General features: G+C 37.8%; 2 protein-coding genes across 2 annotated transcripts; one reads left to right on the forward strand and one right to left on the reverse strand.

Annotated features, from left to right (window-relative positions):
* Nucleotides 1-1,863: 1,863 nt before the first annotated feature.
* LOC103706383 (MND1-interacting protein 1-like) lies at nucleotides 1,864-6,448 on the reverse strand. Its single transcript, XM_039114897.3, has 2 exons — nucleotides 4,656-6,448; nucleotides 1,864-2,693 (listed from the first exon to the last, which is right to left on the reverse strand). The coding sequence occupies exons 1-2, from the start codon at nucleotides 6,246-6,248 to the stop codon at nucleotides 2,175-2,177; spliced, it is 2,112 nt and encodes a 703-aa protein (XP_038970825.2). The 5' UTR covers nucleotides 6,249-6,448; the 3' UTR covers nucleotides 1,864-2,174.
* Nucleotides 6,449-13,014: 6,566 nt separating this feature from the next.
* Nucleotides 13,015-23,428, forward strand: EYA (eyes absent-like protein). The gene is made up of 6 exons (XM_008790457.5): nucleotides 13,015-13,198; nucleotides 14,123-14,496; nucleotides 15,009-15,176; nucleotides 17,793-17,886; nucleotides 18,874-19,068; nucleotides 22,358-23,428. Exons 2-6 carry the CDS (start codon nucleotides 14,239-14,241, stop codon nucleotides 22,621-22,623), a joined length of 981 nt encoding a protein of 326 aa, XP_008788679.2. The 5' UTR covers nucleotides 13,015-13,198; nucleotides 14,123-14,238; the 3' UTR covers nucleotides 22,624-23,428.
* Nucleotides 23,429-24,006: the final 578 nt, after the last annotated feature.

A 24,006-nucleotide genomic window follows, 5' to 3' on the forward strand; every position in this document is an offset into this window, starting at 1 on the left:
CTCATGCAGGCTAAGCCGAGCTCAAGCAGGCCAAGCTCATGCAGGCCGAGCCGAGCTCATGCAGACCGAGCTCCGAAAGCCGAGCTCAAGCAGGCCGAGCTCAGAAGACCGAGCTCGTCGTCCACATGCTGCGGCCACGCCCTGCAGCAGTCTCACCGTACCATGCTTTGCTTACCGGCCACGCCACGATACATCAACCAGGGACCATACCCTGCAACGATTGTCAACAATTAATACGCATGGTCTTTACGGATCTCCGGATTACTCAAAATCTCAGGCCATCCATGGCAACTCATCAACTCACTCAACTACGTCTGGTCACCCACAACAACTCATTGGCTCCAGTCCTGTCCTCTATGGCAACGCATTAATTCAGATAACCACACTCAATCATGACAGTAACTCATTTAATTCATCCGGTCACATCACAGGTAACCCTGTATCCCTTCTATAAAAGAGAAACCTCTCCTTCTTAGAAAGGGCTGGACTCTACAAAACGAGAGAGGATAATCTCTCTCCCCTTACACATTAGCCCCCTCTGACTTAAGCATCGGACGGCCAGCGCCAGAAACCCCGGCCACCGGCTTTTTGTAGGTCCCCCGGAGGACGCCGCCCGCCGACGGTCCGCCACCTGCCATCTCTTGCCGGAGCTCCCTCTTTCTCAGCCACTGGTCGCCCCCGGGTCCAATTTCCAGCAACCAGACCTTTTGAAGCAATTATCAGGCAACATGATAATAATCTCATAAATCCTAACATCAAGAAAGACCTACCAATTTTTTCCATGCCAAAAAAAAAAAAAAAAACTTATCCCAGCTGAAAAATGATTCTTTTTTTATTCTTTGAAAAGAAAATGATGGGATGGCTTTCCATTGCAAAATCAAGTAAAATGAAAAAAAAGAGGACTACCACAATAGTTGCAGAACGAAACAATTCACAGTTAGGAGATGTAATTCCTAACCAGTAGTTTCCCTCCTTGCGTCCAGGTTGTAGGTATTTATGTTCCATGCTTGACAAGCATTTGCATTTAACAAAATAGTTCACCGTGCTTAGATTTTGTGGGGAATTGATGTTTTGTGAGTTCAGAACATATTCAATCTAGGACTTCACGTTTGGATGGCTCAAGCATGAAAAACAGTATTTATTTTTTCTTGATCAGTGGTGATTGACTCACCACTCTTTAACAAATCACATGACCTAGAAAAAAAATTTCAATTGATGGGATCAGTTGGGTCTCTTCTCTTAAACAAATAACATGCATTATATGGATAATGATTTATATAAGTTGTCAGAAGTAATGAGGTGGATGCTTGTGAATGAGAACACTCAATTAAAAGATCGGAGACCATAATCTTGAGAAGAAGTCTAGCGACTGAGAAGTAGAGAAGGAAAACCAGAAAAAGAACTAAATATTATCTTGGATGGGGGTTTAAAGTCATCAATGTTTCTTATGATTCATCGCATATCTCTAAGATAGGCTTGTAGGATTGTCAATGAAAGAAGAAAAAACACATCATTCCAAAGTAAACGTCCTCAAAGTATCATCACAAGTGGATGATGTCTTCTACAATGGTGACATAGCCTCCAGTCCTCCAAACTTGGAGAAGATATGTCCTAGAATATTTTCAACAAATCCGGTGAAATCATGAGACTATTCACATAAAGAACTATATCAGTGTATGCTGGAGAGAATTTTAGTATCAAATAATTGAGCTCGCTGCCACCCAGGAAAGGCATACATAGCTAGAATAACTGATTGTAGAGCAAAGATATTGCAAGGTATACTGAGCAAATTTTGCATCATGATCAGACATTCTATACTGAAAATCTATATCAACAGCAGCCAAAACATCGAAGACCACTCACTGACATTTAAGAGCACCAGGACATATATTACAGAATACCACTAAAGTCCCACATGATGATTTATTTCAAGTTTCATTTACAAAAGCTCAGGTTGATTCAACATGTAAAGATGCGAAAACATAAAGCAAAAGACACGATAACATAAAGCAGAAGTAACTATGGACTATTCATATGCTGATATGAACACAACCAGAAGTTTACGCTAGTAATAAAAACTTATTCACCAAAGTTCAGCTGAAATCTTGCCGAGACAAGTTCAGTTTGCACCTTGCTGGATCATGTCACCCTAGCAACCGATGCTCCAACTTGATCTAAGAGCTTGCACCATAAACGCGGATCCTTTCATCAATCTTGACATTGCAGCATGGGCAGCTCCCTTTACCCTTCTTCTCATGGTCCTCATTGCAGTTGACACAAACAACCTGATGAGCACAAGGCAGGAAAAGCACAGACACCTCATCCTTCAAGCAGATCACACACACTCTGTTGCGGTTCAGCTTTCGAGATGACTCTTGTGGTTTATTGAAACCAGTATGCATCTTTTCGTTGCCTTCTTTCAGTGCCTTCACTGCATCTGCATCTCCTGGGTTCAGAACATTAAAGGATGGATTGTTCAGCTGGGTTGATGCTGCAGCTGCTTGGAGACGGAAAAGTTCTTCTTCGAGCCTTTTAATGTCATCCCTGTGGCGCTGAAAATTTACATCAAGCTTCTGCCGCAGTGCCTCCAGTCTTCTCTTGGCATTAATCTCAGCAGCTTCTCTGGCTCTACGTGCCTCGTCAGCTTGTGCGGTGGCTTGTTCTCTAAGCTTTATTTCTCGTTTCCATTTTGCCTATAAGTCAAATAATTTGACAAGCAGAAATTTCAGCATCCCCAAAAGGTTGGCATTTTAAGTTAACATAACTGATCACCCTGTGGAAAAGGAGCAAATTCCATATACCTAGTCTTCATACCTAAGAAAATTCCGTATGCCTAATCTTCATATCTAAAGATGCACTAATTGTTCAGGTTCTGGATCAGGCCAGAGATGGCCCTGGACAGAAACAGGAACAATTTTATGCTGGTCTCTTCTGAGACAGGGAAAAGGCCTCAGAGAACTCGAGAGGAAAGAATTGAACAGGCAATTCTGACAGATATCACCAAAGATTGGAAGGAATAACAAAATTTAGATCCCTGATATCAAATAACAGATGATTGAATAAGGTTTGCTAGTTACTAGTTTACTGCAACATAAGCCTCATATGGATGCTCTGACTTGGTAATAGCAGAATTCCCTTATGAATTATGATACTTTAAACTAGAATGAGTGCTACAATTGTTTTCATAAAAAGGTATATTTATTAGAAAGCATTTAGCACAGCACAAAGTCAATCCATAATGGGTCTGGTCCACTATAATGATGCAAGAACCCTATAAAATATAACCTTCTTGTAAATCATGCATGTTTGTACCAGCAGGTCAATAAAAATTAAGAGTAATTCCCTTTTTCCTATATAAAATCAACAATAGCGAGTTCAATTAATTCCTGCAACCCTGCGCAAGCACAAACACACGCCTCCACCCCGAAAAAACAAAAAAGGGAGTCAAAAAAGGGAAAGGGAAAATTGAAAGCAACATTATAAGTGGCATCAAGCAGTATCAAACCCATCCTTTTCTAGACATTCACAGAGATTGGTCCTATGGATAGAAATGAAGTACCTAAAATATGTTTGTATTAATGGTCAACAGAAGAAAATAGATAAACATGGAGAAGAATACACTAAGCATTGGACTTTCCACCTTCACCTAAAAGGAGAAGTCCTTCCTCTTCCACTCTTCAACTCGCTCTTAAGACCTTGAAACCTGAGACATAATGTTTCTTTTCAACTCTAGTCCCTTTTTCTATATCTCAAAATACATTCTTCCATCTTCCTTTATATTAATAACGTAGCCAAATCAAATTGCAAGATTTACCAGACAATCACAATTTGAAACCTTGCAATGATGCCTCTACTGGAGTTTGCCCTTGAACTTCTATCTGAGACCATATCGAAAAGCATTCTTATGCAGAATGCTAAGACCCGCATGCCTGAGCTACAATTTTGTAAATCTACTTGTGCACAATTCCAAATAAAGAATAACTCTTAAAAGTTTGAAAAAGAACTGACCTGAGAGAGGTCTAAATAGACTGCTGGACATCACAAACAGCCATAAGCTTCCTACCATTACAAAGCATAACCTATCATTCTGCACAAAGCAGGTTCGCCCCGATACTAGGCCATCTATTATTCATCAGATTAAAAAAAAAACATTATTCATGCACCCTCACAAAGGAGGATAACTTATCACTTGAGTTGCGCAAAATGCTCCCAATCTTTTGTTTCAACAGAGAAATGAACTAGGGAATTGGTTAATATCACCTCCCACATACAAAAGTACAATTTGAAGTCTTCTAACGTCCTTGAAGTCCATCTGTGCAGCTCAACCTATGCCCCCTCCTAATCATGTAATTAGATCTGCATAAAATATAATAAACGCCCCAAGAACATCCCACAGATCTTTGCCTGTCGTATTTTCCCTTATTTCATGGGCATATTTGATCTGTCCTACAATTCTTGGCTGCATAAGAGTTCAGCCAGCTATCAAGTACTACAAACAAAAGGATAAACTGATACACTAATCAATGCAGAAAACAAAAGAATGGATTATAAACAAGAGCACTAACACCATTATGCAATGCGTAGTATATCTATGGAAGAAGCTGGAGTTATATAGAAACAGAAAAAGATTCCTCCAGAGTTTTAGTTTTGCTTACCTCAGTCTCTCTGGATGCTGACCTGACTTCAGCCAATTTCTGCTCGGTTTCTACAATCTTCCTCCTCTCCTCGGAAATCTCCTGCTGAATCTTTTCTTTCTGCTTCTCCCATGCCAGCACCTTCTTCAGGCATTTCTTCTCCCTCCTCGCCACTTCCAGGCAAGTCCTTGCAGACTCCGATGCACTCAGCTTTGATGCCTCCATCTCAGCCCGTATCTCGGCATTCTCAGTCTCCAGCCTCCTGACAGCAGCATTCGCACGATCCACTTGTCCACTCGCCTTCTTCAGCGCATTCTCCATCTCAGTCAGCCGCTTCATCGTCGCATCCTCCAGCGCCTGCTTCCCCTTCTTCACGCGCTGGTTCTCCTCCCTCTCCATTCTCAGTGTCCTCAGCTCAATCATGTCATTGCTCAGCTTCCGAGCGGCCTGCAGCGCCGTCTTCTGAGCCCAGTCCCTTCGATCCCTCACCTGAACCTCGAGCTCCCTAATCTGGCGAACAAGGTCCAAAATCATCTCTTTTTTGTGGTCCTCAGCCCCATCCAGCGACTTCCCTTCCTCCTCGAGGTTCATCGCCTCCAATGACTTCAGCACAGAGTCCACAAGGTCCTCTTGGGCGTCATCCCCTGCCCCAACAACAGCGGCAGAGGCATCGCCCTGCGGTTGCTCCAAGGACGATGACCCCAAGCCCACCTCCGCCCTCGGCCGTGGCAGAGGCTTCTGACACGGAAGAAAGCCAGCACCCAGGGGCAACTCCGAGGCATTGGCATTCCGCCTCATGGCCGGCGGAAGATCAGTGCTCCCACCGCCGCCCGCCGCCGCATGGAAATTGCAGAGGGCGGCCGGCGGCAGAGCACAGTCGGCGCCATCAGCAGCGCCGCATCCGGCGGCGGAGTCGGGGGCTGGGGCGAGGGTGGGGGCGGGGTAGGGGGTGGCGGACGGGGGGAGGGCGGGGATGTCGATGGTACTAGCACGACCGACATGGAGGTCGCTCATCAGAAGGCACCACATGGCGTCGCCTCGGCTGAGATGGGGGCGGATTTGTTGAAGAAGGCACACCATTCCGGCGAGGGAGTACTCCTGGAGGTGGCGGAGGTCGGTGAATCCGCTCGCCGGGACGCCGCTGCCGGCGTCGCAGTCCCCGGCCGTCGCCGGCGAGCTGAGGTGCGCCATGGCATTTTGGAGGATGTTGGATAGAGCATCCATGGATCCATAGCAGTGGCCGCTGCAAAGCACCGCCCGGAGTGCCGTCTCCTCGTCGTAGCCCAGGGTGACGAGCCTGTTGAGCGCCTCCCGGTAGACAAAGTCGAGATTTTTGAGGAGGAGCTCCTCGAGCTGCTCCTCGGTGCAGTAGCCCCATCCGTTATCGTCGTAGGCGTCGCTAGGGTTAGGGTTCGGGTTAGGGGTGGGCTGGCCGGTGGCCGGATCGCCGTCAGCGGGGGCGGGGGAGGGGGAGGGGTAGGGGAAGCAGGAGGAGGAGGAGGCCGGCGGGGGTGCGGCGGCGGGGGGGTTGGAGGAGGAGGAAGGCTGGTGCTTGGCAGCGTGACGAGCCTTGCGACCGCTGCGGACAGATCGATCGCGAGCGTTGCCTCCCATCGGCTGCGGGCGTGAGGAGGGCGGCGGGGGCGGCGGAGAAGGGGGCAAGGGGGGAGGAGGGGGAGGGGCCGGGATGGAATTGGGGCGATCGAAGGAGGGCGGGGAGGAGGCGAGAGTAAAGAGGCAAGGGAGAGTGGGAGGAGGAGGAGGGGGAGGGGGCGGGCAGGCCGACTCGTGGGGGACGAGGAGGCGGAGGGCGTGCCGAGGGAGGCCTCGTGGAGACTCCCATACATGAAAGTGGAGCCCGGACCGGAAGGGCGGGGCCCACAGGTTCAACGGGTCGATTTGGCTGCGAGATGGATAGATGGAGGATGATGGAGTTGGCAGAGGGGGGAAGTCTGGGTTAGCTGGATTTGGGATGAACGGTGGAAGTCGGGCTCGATTGGCTTGGTTCATTGTTGGAGGAAATTGGTGATGAACTTGATTTATGAGTAACGAAAGTAGGGTATGGCAACTAAGGTGTGGTGGCGGTGGAGTGACAACAACGATGGATGATGGCAATCAGAATAGAAGGTTGTAATGGTGAATGATGGGAATGAAATAAAAAGATGATGGATATGAAAAATGGTGTCGTAGAGAAAGTGGCAGAAGAAGTTTTTTCTTTCTTTATATATACGATAATATAGTTACCAGAAGAGACGATGCAGATCTAAGGTGCAGCGAAGTTTTGATGCCAGATAGTGAGGTCAGATAGTGGTGGTGAGATGGCTTGAGTGTAGTTGTGTTTAAAAAAGGTGAGAAAAGAAAGATGGCTAGAGATGAAAGTTGGTGGCAGGAAAAGAGAGTGGTAGGAGAGGTGGTGTTTTGAAAAGAATGATGGAGCACGGGAGAAAGATAGTTTCAGAAAGAGAGGATGGGGTTAGGGTATGATGATGGCAGTAGTCGCAATGTTGGTGGGGTTTGGCAAAAAGATAGAAGGTTGTATGGTGAGAAACAGTGGTGAAATAAAAAGGTAATATATATGAAAGATGGTAGTAGAAAAGATGGTAGTAGAAAAGATGGCGGAAGGAGTTTTCTATGTAGCAATAGACTTACCGAAAAAGATGATGCAGATCTGAGGATGCAGAAGACTTTTGATGCCGAAATGGTAGTATCAGATGGTAACAACGAAGATGGGGGGCGTAGTAGTGTGTGAAGGTGGTAAAAGAAGAAAGATAGTTGGAGAAGCAAGTTGGAGATAGAAAATAGGGCTAGTGGGAGTGAATGATGTCTTGAGAAGGTTGGAGCATCGGAGAAAGATGGTTTAGGGAAGAGGGGTTGGGGTTAGGGTAGGGGAGTCTGGTATAAAAAGTAGGTGATGGTCCATAAACATTGCCACGTTGGTGCTCATATTTGCCATCTCACATAAAATGTCTGACAGGTGGTTGAGATCTCACGAGATGCAAATTGATGCATAACGTGTGCAGCAAAAAATTGATGTGCCAGCTTGTTTGTCGTTTAATTAATTATTACAAATGAATAGTTAAAAAAATGGTAAAAGAACTTGGTTGCATTAATATTTGCATTGTTATATGGTTAAGGCAATTGAGACTTCATAAGATGAACGCTAGTGTACGACTGTTGTATAAAAAGAGTTCAGTTTTAGCTTATTTGTCGTTTTGTTAGTTACTATAGATGAGGCTAGTACAAAAAGATAGTTTGAGAATTTGTTCGTATTAATATTGGTATTTTCATATGGCATAGAATGCATGACAGCTAGTTGAGACTTCATATAATATACATTTATAGTGCATAACGGTTGTACACAAAAAAGTTGAGTTACCACCTTATTTGTCGTTTCAGTAGTTGCTATGGATGAAGCTAATACAAAAAGATGGTCAAAGAACTTTAGAATGTCTAACGCTAGTTGAGTCTTCACGAGATGCATACTATCCGTTGTGCAAAAAAGAGTTAAATCTAATCTTTTTATCATTTCTTTAGTTACTATTGATGATGCTAGTACTAAAAGGTAGGTTGAGAATTTGGTTGTGTTAATATTTCTTATGCTATTTTGCATAAGATATCTAATAGTTGGTTGAGACTTCACAAGATACACATACTATTGCATAATAGTTGGGCAAAAAAAAGGGTAGAGTTATCAACCCATTAGTTACTATTGATGACGCTATTACTAAAAGATAGGTTGAGAATTTGGTTGTATTAATATTTGCTATGCAGTCTGGCACAAAATGTCTTACAACTGATTGAAAACTTTATAAGATACACGGTACGAGTGCATAACAGTTGTGCAAAAAAAAGGAGCTAAGTTATCAACCTATGTCTTTTTGTTTATCACTTTAGATGATGCTATTATAAAAAGATGGTCAGAGAACTTAGTCCTGAAAAAATTTGCACCACTAATTGATAAAGAAAGTCTAATATCAATTAAGACTTTACAAGAACCATGCTAGTATATCACAGTTGTGCAAAAAAGAGTTGAGTTGTTATCTTGTTTATCATTTCATGAGTTACTACTAAGAAAGCTAAAATAAAAAAAAATGGAGAATTTGGTTATAATAATATTTATATTGCTACTTAGGAAAGAACATCACGCATCTAATTAAGATTTTTAGGAGATACATATTAGTACATAGCAATTGTGCAAAAAAGAAAAAGAGAAAAAAGAGTTAAGTTGTTAGCATGATTGTCATTTCATGTTACTATGGATGAGGATACTATAAAAGTATGGCCAAAGAACGTGGTTATGTTAAGATTTGTTTTGCCACTTAAAATAAAATGTTCGGTGGCCAATTTAGACTTCATCAGATGCACACTATGCATAACAATTGTGTTAAAATATAGGATAATACAAAAAAATGATATAAGAATTTAGTTGCACAGCTATTTGGCATAGAATATTTAGTATTTAGTTGAGATCTTCATGAGATGCACATTTGTAAGTAATAATGTACAAAAAAAAAAAAGTTGATTTGCTAGCCTATTTATTGTTTTATTAGTTACAACATATAAGTTTAGGATAGAAAAAAGGAGAATTATGGTCTAAGAATTTAGTTGTATTAGTATTTTCATCACCACATTGTGTTAAACATAATAGATAGTTGAGGCCTCACGAAATGAGCACTGATGCATAACTCTTTGTGCAAAAGTTGATATATTAGTCTAATTTGCCATTTCATTAATTGCTATTTATGGATGATTCTAGCAGAAAAAGATAGCATGAGAACTTGGTAGTATCAAAACTAACATTGTTGCCTAGTATTTTACTTTTGATTAGAAGATAAAATTCATTAAATGCAACTGATACATAACACATTATGCGAAGTCAAATCGATTAATTAAACCTAATTATAATCACATCAATCACTAAAATATTATGTATGACCCACTAGTGAAAAAGATAGAAAGATCTTGTGAGAGAAGTGAAGTTTAAATGTTACCTAGATAGCATTATTGATGCTAGCCCTTATGAATTGTATTTGTTTTAGAGAAAGAAGTTTTGAGTAGCAATCCCTTAATTATATTATAGATTGTCAGTCCTTTTCTTCTAAATTTTAGCACACACATGTTAACAGCTAAAGCCAAAATATTCATAGTTGGCAACAAGTCAAAAAGGGATAGTTGAATTTAGGGTTTTTGCCTTAGTAGCATGTAATCCATTTTAATGTTAGATGTGAAATAATGATAAACTTAAAATGACGGTAGAAATAAAAAATAAGTGACAATATTAGAGGAGGATAGTCCAAAAAGGTGGCTCTCATTAGAGAAGATTGAGCACATGACAGAGGATTATTAAGAGAAGAGAGGATGCGACTAAGGTGGCTAATATGGTACAAAAGATTGAATAATGACAATAATTAAATGACCAAAAAGATTAAAAGTTAAAATTGATCTCTCAACCTAATTAAAAGTATATTATTAAATAACATCCTAAAAATGATAGAAAACAACTTATAGTATATTTATTTCATACTTTTGAACTAAATACAATTAATCTTTTAAGTTTAAATAGTTTCTTGAATATATTAAATACGTAAAAAAAAGAGCTGTCAAAGGACAGGCACTCATGGATTTTCTTGGGGGAGTTGTCTTGCAGAAAGAGAGGGATACAACAATTGTTAAAAACACTATTGCATATATAGGTTTTGAAATTTAATAGGCCAATTCATCAAATAGATGTCCATAATGCCTTCTTACACAATATTATCATAGAAGAAGTATATATGAGCTCGCAACTTTGTTCCTTGGTCCAAAAAGGCTGTATTATTTTTTTGGTTGTATAAAGCATGGTACATCCTTAAGCAAGATCCATGCACTTGAATTATGTATCTCCTACATATTTATTAGATCGGTTTTCATCATTCTCTTGCTAATTCTTATCTATATGTATCCCATAGCAACAATATTGCGATTATTATTCTCATTAAATAAAAGAGACTATTGTCATCGGAATAATGTAATTGCCATCCATAAAGTTTTGTGCTTGATATCTCAACCATGTATTTGCTATAAAAGATTTGAACACTTAAGTTACTTTATGAGCTTAAAAAAGTTGTTACAAAATTTTTATGATGTCTCATGGCTAGCTCATTAGGAGATTCCAAGGTAAATCCCTCAACTCGAATTTCTTGAAGTGATTGTATATGTATATTTCTCCTTTCTAGTTTAGAACTATCTCTCTTTATTTTTTTAGGGCTTGGAGATGTACTTTTCTATTTTAATTGTTTCTGTTCATGAATGTAGGCTATAAACTAAACCTTGTTAATTTTTGTTTTCTTTATTTGCATGACTAGCCCTAGATTTAGCTTCTTTATATAATGCAAATTTATATTTTTATGTTTGATGGAGAAAGTATGTCGTTGATCCTTATTATTATATGGTTACTTATAATTTTGATGTCTATAGGGCCAAACTATCTAAATCATTTATTGAATAATTCCACGACATGGTTATCTATAAAGGCATTGAAGGTGTATTGTAATACCTTAACTTGATCAAGGCTGATTTCTATATTATTGTTATCAGATGCTTTAATTCAATTTTGCACCCACTTCGATTCGATCTTCAGAAAGAAGTTAAATGTATCTTGTATTTTTAAAGAGATATAGAGCTATTACTGCTCATTCTTTTGATAGCTTACATTAATATAGGTTATGTTGGTTCTTCTAATAATTTCTAATTTACTAGTCACTATTGTCTTTATTGTTCACAATCTCATTTCTTGATGTATAAATAAACAACCTCCATTTTCTTATTAAAGTATTGAAGATTAAGGTTAATTCTTGGCTCGTATGACAACTGATAGTTGTAATATAACATCTCATGTATCTAGGAAACCACATTCCCAAATGGTAGATATTATTGAAATAATGCCAGTAGATGTTATATTAGCCTTTATAATATATAAATATTGCATGTAATTGCAAGTTCTTTAAACAATTATTACATGACATAAATGATATACTAGCAAAGGAGGCATGCTGCGCTGAAAGGTTGTATATAATTATCTTCATTGTAGAAGGTTAAACAATGAAAATATATTATCTTGGTGAATGCAAGGGTGATTTTGAAGGAGCATTCTCTCGAAAAAGCAAGCTCGGTATGGAAACGCTTTTTGGAGGTTGTAACGATAACTTCTTCCGAAGGGTGAGATGAAGAAGGGCCAACACCGGAATTCTGATATAAACCAGCCTACTGTGATTCAATTTTTTATACTTTGTAGTACAACAAAGAGGAAAAAAAAATCTCGCATATCTGGAAGATGATCATATAAAATAGATTCATGATTTTTTAAAAAATACATAACATAAATTTTTTAACTATGTTAGAGGCATAAAAAATAGAGTGCAGATGGTTTCACCAAGAAGATAAGATTTTTATGCAGGTACATGGCTGCGTATATTTTTTATGCAACCAGTTGCATGGGCATTGGATTAAGTTTTATGCAACCATCTACAACAGTTCCTCTCCTTCATTGGCATTAAATCGGACTCTTTCCTCTTTAACTTGGATCCGACTCTTTCCTCTTCTTTTTTTTTTCCTTCGCAAACTCCTGGTTCCCCTCTCCAATCTACAGCATACCGGCAATATCCTTTGTTGATCCCCCCTCGACCAAAATCGGAGGTAAAATCTCGTTGTAGAAATCTATTTCCTTTTCTCTACCTCTCCTTGGCTTTCTCTCTTCGACCTAAACCGAAATGGCGAGATCCCATTCTAGACACCCTCTTGGACTTAATTTCAAACTTTTTTCTATTTGATAATACAATTATTTTTCTTCGAATTCAAACTGCATACAATGAAAAGCAAATACCTCCAAATGTGGTAGAGATTGACGACCACACACCACCAGTTCATATGGTAAAAATCTGCCATTCCTATTATTGCGAGCGACTAAAGTTGGTAAACCTTGCAGCCGTGTAACCATCCACGTCTATATGCGTACATTGCAGGTAGCTTTGCCACAGAACATCCAATACTATGCAAAGTAGGCATGCAATGCAACCAAAATAGAGGACACGTGTTACGCCCACATTTCATTTCACGTATACATGGCAACTTAGAAGTGCTCTTTATGCCCTTTTTAATCTCGCTGACACTTGGCCCCCTTAAGCTTGTGACATTTGGCTCCCTAGGAGTACTTCGTACTCCCCCGCCCACTCTTTCCTTCTCTTTAGCTATTGGGCTCGAATTCGGGCTAGCCTGATTGGGCACCATCACGGGCTTAGATTGGGCCTAGGTAGGTTGTGGTAGGAGCCTGGAAAAGTTTTAGGCCTAGACTCGGCCATGTACAAATTAATTTAAAAGAGGCATGGACCACAAGATCCAAACCGGACAGGCCCGGTTCCAACCCCACCATTCGACCTCCGCGGCCACGCCTTGGGGAAGGGTTTCGGCTTCCGGCTAATGGCCTATAAAAGCAGCAGAGAAATTTCTCGAGAACAGAAAGAAAAGGAAAAATCTCTTCTAGTTCAGACATCGATCGATCTCAGAAAGGGAAAACTCCCACGAGAAAGGTACGCAATTCGAATGTCCCATTGCCGATTCCCTTTATAAAACCTTTTAGTTAGATTTACCTCTGTATAGAGCTCGATCGGTTCTAATTGCCCTATTATTAGATCGGGCCATGGATCTTTGCCTAGGGTTTGTTTTCTTGCGATTAAATCACGAACAAAAGATACAAAACGATTTTTTCAAGAATTTCATTTTATTTCACTGTTATTGATTGCTTTTTCCTCCAGTGGATACTCATAATGTACTCGAGTTGTGCGAGGTTTTGTTTTCGATTGCAATTTGTTTGACCTTTAAACCAGTGGGCTTATAGATTTCGAAAATGTGTCAATTTCTATCCCTAATTCAGTTTCCAAAATGTGTTAATTAAACTCCCAGATGGCTGAAGCATTTCCATGTGAACGACTAATTTGAGAAGTGGAGGGCGATAGATATTAGCAATCCATGGTTGTTAACGATAAAGGTCAGAAAGAAATACACTTCAGAAATCTAGGATAGCATACAAGCAAGCAAAAGTATTGTTGTTTCTTTTCTGTTTTTCTTCAAATCAAACCCTCAAAGCATGCAACAAATTGTTTTTTCTAGTTTAACTGTCTTTATTCAACACCTGGTTGTCACTTAGATTCTAGATGCTTAGTGATTTTTTTTTGGCACACAATCTTGGATTGCACTCAAAGGTGAAGATCTCTTGTTGCACTTGCCACTTGCTATCGATTCTCATTGTATTGTTGCATCTGTCACTTGCTATTGAGTCACATTGTATTGTTGTATCTGTCACTTGCTATTGAGTCTCATTGTATCAAGAAATTTTGCAATGTTCAAATATGTTCTATATCGGGCAAAGTTTAGAAGTTGTCAGATATAATAAGTAGGTTACCTTCAAATTCTCTTTTGCTGATATTTTATAGGACTGTCCTTTGTTTTTCCAGGGTAATTCTTTGTATTCATCTGTCCTGTTTGTTCTACCGTTCATCATCTGGTGGAAGATCTTCTCTGGTGGACTGTTACAGTGCATGAGTTTATAACAGAGACATTTATTTGTTAAATGGATGATTTAGTGGAAAAGTCTCCTGCAGTTTCATGCCAAAACACTGAAGTTTCTAAAAAAGCCGTGAAAGAATGTCCAATGAATGTGTACATATGGGACATGGATGAGACACTTATATTGTTGAAATCTTTATTGGATGGGACATACGCTGGGGTTTTTAATGGTTTAAAGGACACGAGAAAAGGGGTCGAGATTGGGAAGCGTTGGGAGAACCACATTCTTCAAGTTTGTGATGAATATTTCTTTTATGAAGAGGTTAGTTCATAACTTGAGCTGCTTTGAAATTCCTTCTGCTTTCTTTTGGTGTTCCTATACATTTGTTGCTGGCTTTTTCATAAAGGTTTCTGTGGGGTGAATCATAGCCTGTTGGGGCCTTGCGATAGCGACCTTAAGAATCATAATTAGTTACACTAAGAACTTCCTTGGTATATCTTAAGCTTAAGTATTCTGATATGATCATGCAATACCATACATTCATCAACTGGTCTAGTGACCAAAGATGTATAACATTCTGAGGTCTACATAGCTAATTTTAAGCTAAAACTGGTGCATATTTGAATTCTCTAAACTACCTGGACACAACAAACTTTAGCCTTCTGCATGACTTTGAATTGCTGGTCATGGACCACATATTAGGCCACTGGTGGACAAGGCTAGCAGGCCATTCATGTAGAGCATGACTTGGAAATGAGGATTTATAGTACTTATGCATATAATATGTTTCTCCTAGTTACTGATTTTGATTTATTTTTGCACTTGATGCACAGATTGAGAACTTCAACGAGCCTTTTCTTAATGCTTTAAATGAATTTGATGATGGAAGAGACCTGTCAAATTATGATTTCAACAATGATGGTTTTGGTGCTCCTTACGATGATTCCAACAAAAGGAAACTTGCATATCGACATCGTTCTATTGCACAGAAGTATGCGCAGGTGTTGATCGAAATTGATTTTTCTTACATGTCGGTTTTGGATTTGTAAGTTATGCATCTTAACTAGCACAGTTGGTTCCAGTGATTTCTTTAACTGTAATGTCTCATTGTATGGTTAATTTTTGTTTTACTACCATGCCTCCTGTGTCAATCTTACTGATATGTGGGTAATTGTTAATGAAGAAGAAGAAGAAAAAACATTTCAAAATAACTTTTAGCACTCTTAGAGTACTTTGACTTCTATCCTAGCATGCCTATCTTCTAACCCTACTCCTAGATGCTTGCTTATTGTGCATATTTTCAGTGGTTAACCTTTTTCTATGCTAAGAGTATCATCATATCCTGGACTCTCGTCTTCTGCTTCCACTGCATTAGCATTCCAGTTTTCTTGTTTAATAATGTATAAATCTGCTACTCATATATGAGCCTTTGTCTACCTCTACAAAGTATGTTAGTTAACACATCTGGGATTTTCATACTATATTTGACGCAATATCAAATGCATTCTTTTCCATTACCTTCATTGACTGCTAGGATTGCTTACCAGTCATCAGCATCCAAGATATACAGACATCTTCATATAGAAACAATATATCGTCAAAGCAGTAAATCATGCATTTCTTATTTGGATTTCTTGAAGTCTTAGATGCTAATGCTTGTGTGAAATTGGTTTACATGGCCATGTGATCTGCCATGACGGATATCTTCAGATATCAACATGGATGTTCAGCTGTAACCCAGTTATTTATACTTAGTTTTACATATCTCTATTCACCCTTGGTTACTCCCAATTGCCATATTTCTAGGAATAGAAACTCCTTTGTTACCTTCATGTTACTTCTGTCTGGTTCAGTTAAGAGCTCATAGGAAAAAATTCCATGATCCATAAAGCCAATCATACATAGATGGCTAATTCTTCCTTATGGGTAGTTTTTTCTCCTTTGTTGTCTGATTTGCACATAACCTGAACCGACTGTCAAGTATTATTAATCAGATACTTCGCATAAACAAGTCCTTACCAGCAAATTTTGATTGTGTTACATTAAGCATACCTTTGCCATGGGTTATCATACATGGATGCTGTCTTTAAACTATCAACTGCCTTTTCCATTCCATCCAAGTTGGTCTTGGCCATTCTTTATAAGTCCTCTTTAAGATGCAATTTAAAGAAATCCCAGAAAAGAAGCATTCCTTCATATTTCTGGCATTTGGTAACAACAAAAAGAAGCAATATTCATGAGTTGCCTGAGTGGTAATACTGGTTCAAGTTTGGTGCCCACATAAAAAGCATATTTTTGCCTTAAATCCCTACAAGGACTTCTATTGAGCAGCACCCTGTTTATCATATAAAAATGAATACTCTGTACAGGATATGGCATGAGATATTATATGAAATCATAACATAGATAAGTGCAGATCTATATTGTACCATGTCATATGATGCACTCAACATTTCATAAGGCCATTGGAAATTTGGCATGATATGTAGATGCATGTTGCTTGGCCCATATCGGTCTATACTGGCCTATATCAAGCAATACATAATGATATGAGTCAGCGTGTATATGTACGGGCTTGTTCCATAACTCCTCTAGAGGTTATACTTTTCAAATAAAAAGATTGTTTTTTATATACTTTTTCAGTAAAAATAAAAAATTATGTAGCATTAATAAATTTCAATTTTAACTGAGTTTTTTGGTCTTTTATTAAGTTTTTGGACTAGATTATCTTTTATTTTTTTTTTATTATTTTTAAATAAAGTGACAGATGTTTAGGTTGTTTTCATCAACAATAACATTGTCTATACTTAAGCTGCTGCATCAAATATTTGCTCTATGTTTTAAGATTTAAAACAATTCCACTTCCCCTAAAAAGAGATGAGAATTATTTTGGATCCAAAAAGGATAAATCCACTGGTATATCTTGGCATGCCTTTGTTGTTTTTTTTTTTTTTGTGATAATGTTGCATATCAATCTGTGCCAGTGTTTGCTGATGGTTGATATGGTGTACTGTGGTATATGCACTGCTGGTCCTTGACTGGTAAAAACATGATACAGGGTACTCTAATGCTTAGATCATAATGCATGAAGTCTCTGTGCTTATCGTAACGCAGAAAGTATTGTGGCTGACTGACTTTTAAAGTAATACACAACATAGAAGTCCATTGAAACCATAATGTTAGATATTTGTTGGTTCCATGAAGCCAAAAGTGATTAACACATTCTGTGTTTGGTCACCTTTTATAAGCTATTTGCAAGCTCCCTTAAAATTGAAATATTGGTTTCATATTGTGAAAGCGGTTACTTTAATTTTTTAAGGAGTAAGAATATGGCATTGTGATAATATATGTGAAATTCATAAACTAAACTGTGATCTTGAAGTGCTGAAGACATAGTTTACCTTCCAATGTCATTTAATATATATATTTTCTAAAAAGGACATATAATGTGCACAAATGGCAGGCTTTAATGTCATTTGATCTCTTGATGAATAAAAATTTAGGTACTTGCTTCTGACTTACTGGTTTTGCATTATAGAAATAATTTTCTTTTGCCCCTAACTTATTAGTAGATCTTCCAAGTAATGATGTTGATCCATGTTTCTTGGTTACTGCAGGGTTTGCAGAAGGTACTTGACCAAGAAATGATCAGACTCTGGAATGATCTATACAATTTGACTGATAGTTATACAGATGGATGGCTTTCTTCAGGTATGCTTTTATGAGTAAAACATCTTATTTAATGTTGTTGGTGATATATATCTGAGTTTTAGTCTTCGGCAGTTAAACATTATCATTTATTTTGACTTACAAATGTGTATGTTCGCACATATGCTTTTCAAAATTTACCATCTGGAACTTATGTTAGAGATTGGAAATTGAATTCAAAAGATGCATACCAATAAAAAAAAATACAGGGAGAATTTGATTTATTACCTATATCCCTTGATTTATAGAATAATTAGAGTTTCTTATTTGATAAAATTTGACTTCTTTTACACTGTTACTATGCAATCTTTTGCATGTATTCCTTGTTACAACTATTTATAAATCATAAATGATGTTTTGTTACAAGACTTTCTGTATAAGAAATGTGCAATAAATATTGGATGTAATCAGAAAAAAAATGAATTGGTCTGAGAAACATTTACTGCTAACTCTTATCCAATCATTAATGTTAACATGAAGATTAAGGGATAAACATCTCTATACTTTAAGAATCAAATGACCAAAATATTTCTCATCACCATTATGTTCAATTCTAAGTGAAACAAATATTATCATGTTAGGTGACAAATATATGGGCTTATATGCTTTTAAAGAACTACATTTTGAAAATTGTATAATGTTAACTTCTTTTTCCCTGATATCAGCTTTAGTATAAGGATTTTTGTTCTATTTGACATTTAAATGTGAGAAACTTGATTTTTTAATAGAAGGGGCAAACAATGTTGTGTTACTGCCCACTTGAGAACAAATTGACCATATCCCTTAGACGAGTTCATAAACTGCAATTTTCGAAACATAAGAATGTCGATAGACTGCAAACTTTGTTTGTATCTAACTAGTGAAACTGCAGTTAGTGGGTGTAATTTGATTGCGAAAAGATACTGTGTTGAGTTGATGCTCTACTTAAGCCTTCATTATTTGTTGTCCATTTGGTTGTTCAATTCTAAAGTCTTAGCCTTTTTTATACAGGACATGCTCTTTTAGAGCAAACCTTGGGCAGAAACAGGATCTTGGCTTCTGAGCTTGTATCGTCTGAAATAGCATCTGGATCCGTTGATACAAAATGCCAAAACATTAATGTCTTAGTTACTTCAGGATCATTGATTCCCAGTCTTGTCAAGTGTTTGCTCTACCGGTTGGATGATGTGATCTCACATGATAATGGTCAGTGTTCCCCCCAGCTAGTAATCTTTTGACTTATTGCATTTCATGCATTTTCTGATTCTATGTTTTTTTCTAGACAAATTTTATTATGACTTCTTGTTTCTTTCTTTCTTTTTTGTATCATTCACCTGTTAAGCAAATACAACCAATGTTACCTCAACTCTCGCATTCATTTTAAAGAGTCTGTATCCCGATGTATTGCCAAGTCACATACATGTCAGACATTTTAGAAAGCTCTTTAATTCTTCTATCATAGATTTTAAAGATTGGTGGAGTTGGATGTTTGAAATACCCTGTGAATACTTATTTAAAATTAATTAAATCATATACGTTTTGATGTGCACAACAAAGAAGTTACAAGTCATCTGAAGGTTTAAGCAACCAAGAGTGACATTATGGGAATAAAAAAATCAATGACCAATAAGCTAATGCTTAACAAGAAAGAAGCACTACGGCAATTTTTCTTGAGACACTATAATGCTTCTAATTTTCAATTTTATAGTATTAATAATATCAAGTACATTATAATGATCTCCATATTCTTTTCTTTTTCAATGATGTCTTTATATGTAGTTTCCTTCTCTTGCCGAATCAGATTTTTCAGACACTTGCATATGCCTCTGAATCCAACTTGAGTTTGTGCTGCTGTGACACCACATCCAACTAAAGTATGAACTTTTATGTGAAATTTATAAAGGGTTTAAGCTTTGTTTAGTTTGTTAGAACTGAAAGAAAGGTAAAGCAATCTAATTGAGGGAAAATAATATATGAGTGATATTTTTTTTGGCCGCACTAAGAAAATTGCAAAATAGAGTAGGTAAGTGCCTTGATATGAAGTTAACCTAATCCACTTGCCTTTCTTCTCTCATAATTGCATACAGATGAGTGAAAAGATTCCTTTGATTTTCCTGTTGATTGTGAACCATTGGAAAAGAAGATCCCCTCTTTCATTTCCTTTTTTTTTTCCGACTTCCTCAGCCACTTAATAGAGCCGTATTGTCTTGATGATGATTTTTTTTATTTGAATGTGAAATTTCCAGTAATCTCACAGTTAAAATCGACATTTTCTGGTACAATTATATAAATATGATAGAGTGATATAGCTAAAATCTTCCTTGTACCGAATCTATAAAGTTTTCTTATGTGAATGATGAAACCTTAGTTTTCCCATCTTATACTCGCCCAGAGGAATTCTCAATATAAGAAACTTTCATTTGGAAATAGTCTGAAGTCTACCTGCTTATTGTATCATGTATACAGGGCTGTGGCTTCACTGGTACAAATAATCCTGCATGTCTTGGCCGTCATTTATCCCTTACTGATAGCTTAAGATACAAAAAACATGTTGCAATATGCATTAATACAGTTCAGTTTTGCTTCCTTCAGTTATTGACTTCATATTGTCGTTTAGGATGTGCTTGGTGTTACTTCTACGTCTTAAAAAGTTCTCATAAAAGGACATGCCGGAAGCTAGGTTTTCTAGCTTCTCCTTAAAGCACTTTTTTTGACTTTTCTTCTTGTAGCACTTTTCAGATATTGTTGCCAAGTACTTTTTTTTTTCTAGCAAGCACTTTTCTGTTTTAAAAGTTGCCAGTACTTTTTTAAGTAACATGAAACACTTGCTTGGAATGACTCTTATCTAGTTTCTGGATGCACATGGAATGTTTTAATTGGGCTCCTTTTGAAAGATGATCATTTTGCAATTGAGTCCGTGCTTGTACATTCTTAAATGCTAATATCTTAAATCTTATCCTCTGTCTTAATTTGAACTTTAGAGTTTGAAACTTGATATTTGTAGTAGATGTTTGATTGTTAAAGGGACAAAGTTAAGAAATGGAATGTTGGGAGATGATAGAGAGGCATAATTGATGAATTTAATAATCTCTGCTCAAAGTAGAAAATTTCTATTTAATGATTTGGGGGATTATTACAAAATTTCTATCAAACATAAAGTTATCTAGGATCTTATCTTGTAATATTCAGAAAAAAAGGTTACAGGATATCATTATTTTTGTATTAGAGCGTACCCTGAGTTTCTGTACAGGTTTGCCATTTTGGTCTCCAAGGCATATGAACTTGCATCTGCAGCTGTTGCCATCTCTCTCTCTCTCTCTGGGGATGTCCTGTTTTTGGAGGAGTGGGTCATAGGGTCTTACACATTGCAGAAGTGTTTGTAAACCTCCATTACATTGGTCTGGATCCAATAGAACTACAGATTACTTGATCTATCAGTGGCCTAAATTTGACTTCGCGCTCATCAGGGTTGAATATTATGGCCTATTTAGGTGCATGTTGAATTCTTGAGGTGATTTCCTCAATATTCTTACCTCCCCTTTTTCTTACAATTATAAATTTTAAGGGCCTATAGCTTATTACGGATGAATAGATTTTTCTTCCCTGTCATAATTACGGCTTTGTAATTTCCTCTAGATGGGAGAGAAGCTATCTTACACAGTTAGAATTTATGGGGACACTACAGTCTGTACGCAGAGATGGGTTCAAACTTTATGTGATAGATGTATTTACTATAAGGGGTCCCCAATCTGTTGGCATGCCTTTTATATTCTGAGTTTTTCAAATGAACTGCCTCCTAATGCATGTGAACATTGGTCTGCATGTGACAAGATTAAAAAGATTACTTTTAGAGTAAGAGTCATGTGCCTGTGTTTAAGAATGATGAGGTTTCTGATTCATCAATTCTGACTAAAGTTGTGATATTTTCTCATGGTTGAGCTTGTACCTTTATGCAATTTTTAGCATGAGATCCATATTTATATAGTAAATTTTCTCCACTCAGAAAAGGTAATCGTATTTACAGGTGCTGCATTTGGAGCAGTTATATAATATTCTGCCCCTTTTATATGAACAAAGACCCACCTGAATTCCTTGATCCGTGAAAGTGACTCTGTCCAAGTAGATAATGCAGTTGCAAATTCTCTAATAACAAATAAGTTCCCAAACCTTTTGAATGATGAGTCAGATATCTTTAGGTTATCAAATAAATCTGGTAAATATTAAAATTATCACATAATGTAGGACATGCCAGACCATATCCTACAGATTTATAACCTCTTTCTACCACAACACCTAGTTTTAGCTTCCATTTTGATATTCAAGTAGTGTAAAATTGTTAGGTCATGTAAATTGTCTTATTATTTTGGTCATCATTAGATTAAATGGTCATGTTGATATTTAAGAGTAAATGTTGGAGATATGCTCCAGAGTCAAAACATTGTAAAGATTTCCTGTGGTTCCTTGTGCTTGAATAATGTACAGTTCCTTTTTTCAGTTTACAGCTCATGGGAAGTGGGCAAACTCCAGTGCTTCTCGTGGATCAAGGAGCGTTTTGATGGCCCAAATGTCCGGTTCTGTGTGATTGGAGATGGGTTAGAAGAATGTGAAGCTGCACAGATAATGAGGTGGCCATTCATTAAAATAGATTTCCGACCTAATGGTCCTCATAGATTTCCAGGTCTAACTAGGAGTATGGTTCACAGTTATATTGATGTGATATATGGACCACCACATGTTGAAGCTGAAAATGATGACGAGTGACAGCTAGTAAGCTGTCATATTAGTTGCATCTGTGCTTCTTCTATCAGTAACTTGTGCACCAGCCAATTTACTTCCACTTTTTTACTCTTCAAGCAGAATCTCTTCGAAAGCTGTAATGCTCCATACATGGGGAAATAGGGCATTCTGGGGTCCGGATCTTGTCTGTTAATCTTCACTGTTGGTGGTCGTTAATTGCTATTTCATGTCATTTTGATTGTTGATCTGTAATATCTTTTTTTAGCTTTTCCTGCCTACATTTGTAGCAGCAAGAATAATTATGGGGCCAACAACTCTACCTCTTTGTAAACTGGCGCCTTTATCTTCTTTCTCTGTGTATTGTATATGTTTAGGGTAGGGGATGGGCAAGTCTTATACAAGCAAGCGAATTATGTGGTCACTTGTGGATGGTGTGTGCGTCTCAGGCTTCTGCCCCTATTAAAAGGTGTCCATGAACCGGAAATGATACCGTTTTGTGCAAAAGATGAGCATCTGATCAGGCATCCTTTTGTTTAACTCCTGAATTACGCAAGATGGTTTTTCAGTCTAGTTGCATATTTGCTTCACCACAGATATCATCTTTTGAGCTGGTTAACTTTCCAGTGTAAGAAAGGCAGGTTTGGGATCAATCGGTGCTCAAAATGTTTGCTTTGCTTGGCAAATGGTTTTGATTGTACAGTCAAATGTTTAGTAGCTTTAATTTGCTGTACTTGACAATGTTCATTTAATGACTGATCCAGCCAGTGATCCTTTGTTTACGACAGTAACAATATTCTAATAATTGAAAGTTTGTTGGATACTTGGATTATTTGTGATCTTTTTATTATGGCTGAGTGATTGTTGTGTAATTGAATTAAACAAGATTATTGAGTTAATATGATTTTTATGATTTATTGACATGCTATTCCTAAGTTTAGGGAATACTCATGGCTTGCAAATTAACGATGCTATCTGCTGCCCGTTTGTAGTTTTGATGGAGTTATTATTGTTTGCCTCATATGTACTTGTCCATACATCAGAAAAATATTTGAAATATATCACTACTGACTTATGTTTCTCTATTAGGTAAATTCTTCTTAAACTTTTGGAACGCTCTGCATTTTTTTTTCTGGATTGTGAGTATTTGTCCCTTGCTGAATCATTCTCAAAGGTTCAAATTTTGTTACCATGCTTATGGAGTCGGTATACTCACCATGCAGGTAGTGAGGCTTTCAACTTGATATTTGTTTTCCTTATGGTTGTGGTCACGGGATGAGTGATATCAAATGGCTGTGATACCAACTTCTGGGCCAGCCTTTTTTTAATTGAAAAAAAAAAAAACTTTCTCAACCAGTCTTGCATGAGAAACCTAGATCTTTCAGCGAATTGGAGAATTGACCTGCCATT

This window comes from Phoenix dactylifera, chromosome 16 (assembly GCF_051530095.1).
Source record: "Phoenix dactylifera cultivar Ajwa chromosome 16, Ajwa_hap1_PhDact_Kaust_v1.1, whole genome shotgun sequence".
Classification (NCBI taxonomy): Eukaryota; Viridiplantae; Streptophyta; class Magnoliopsida; order Arecales; family Arecaceae; genus Phoenix; species Phoenix dactylifera.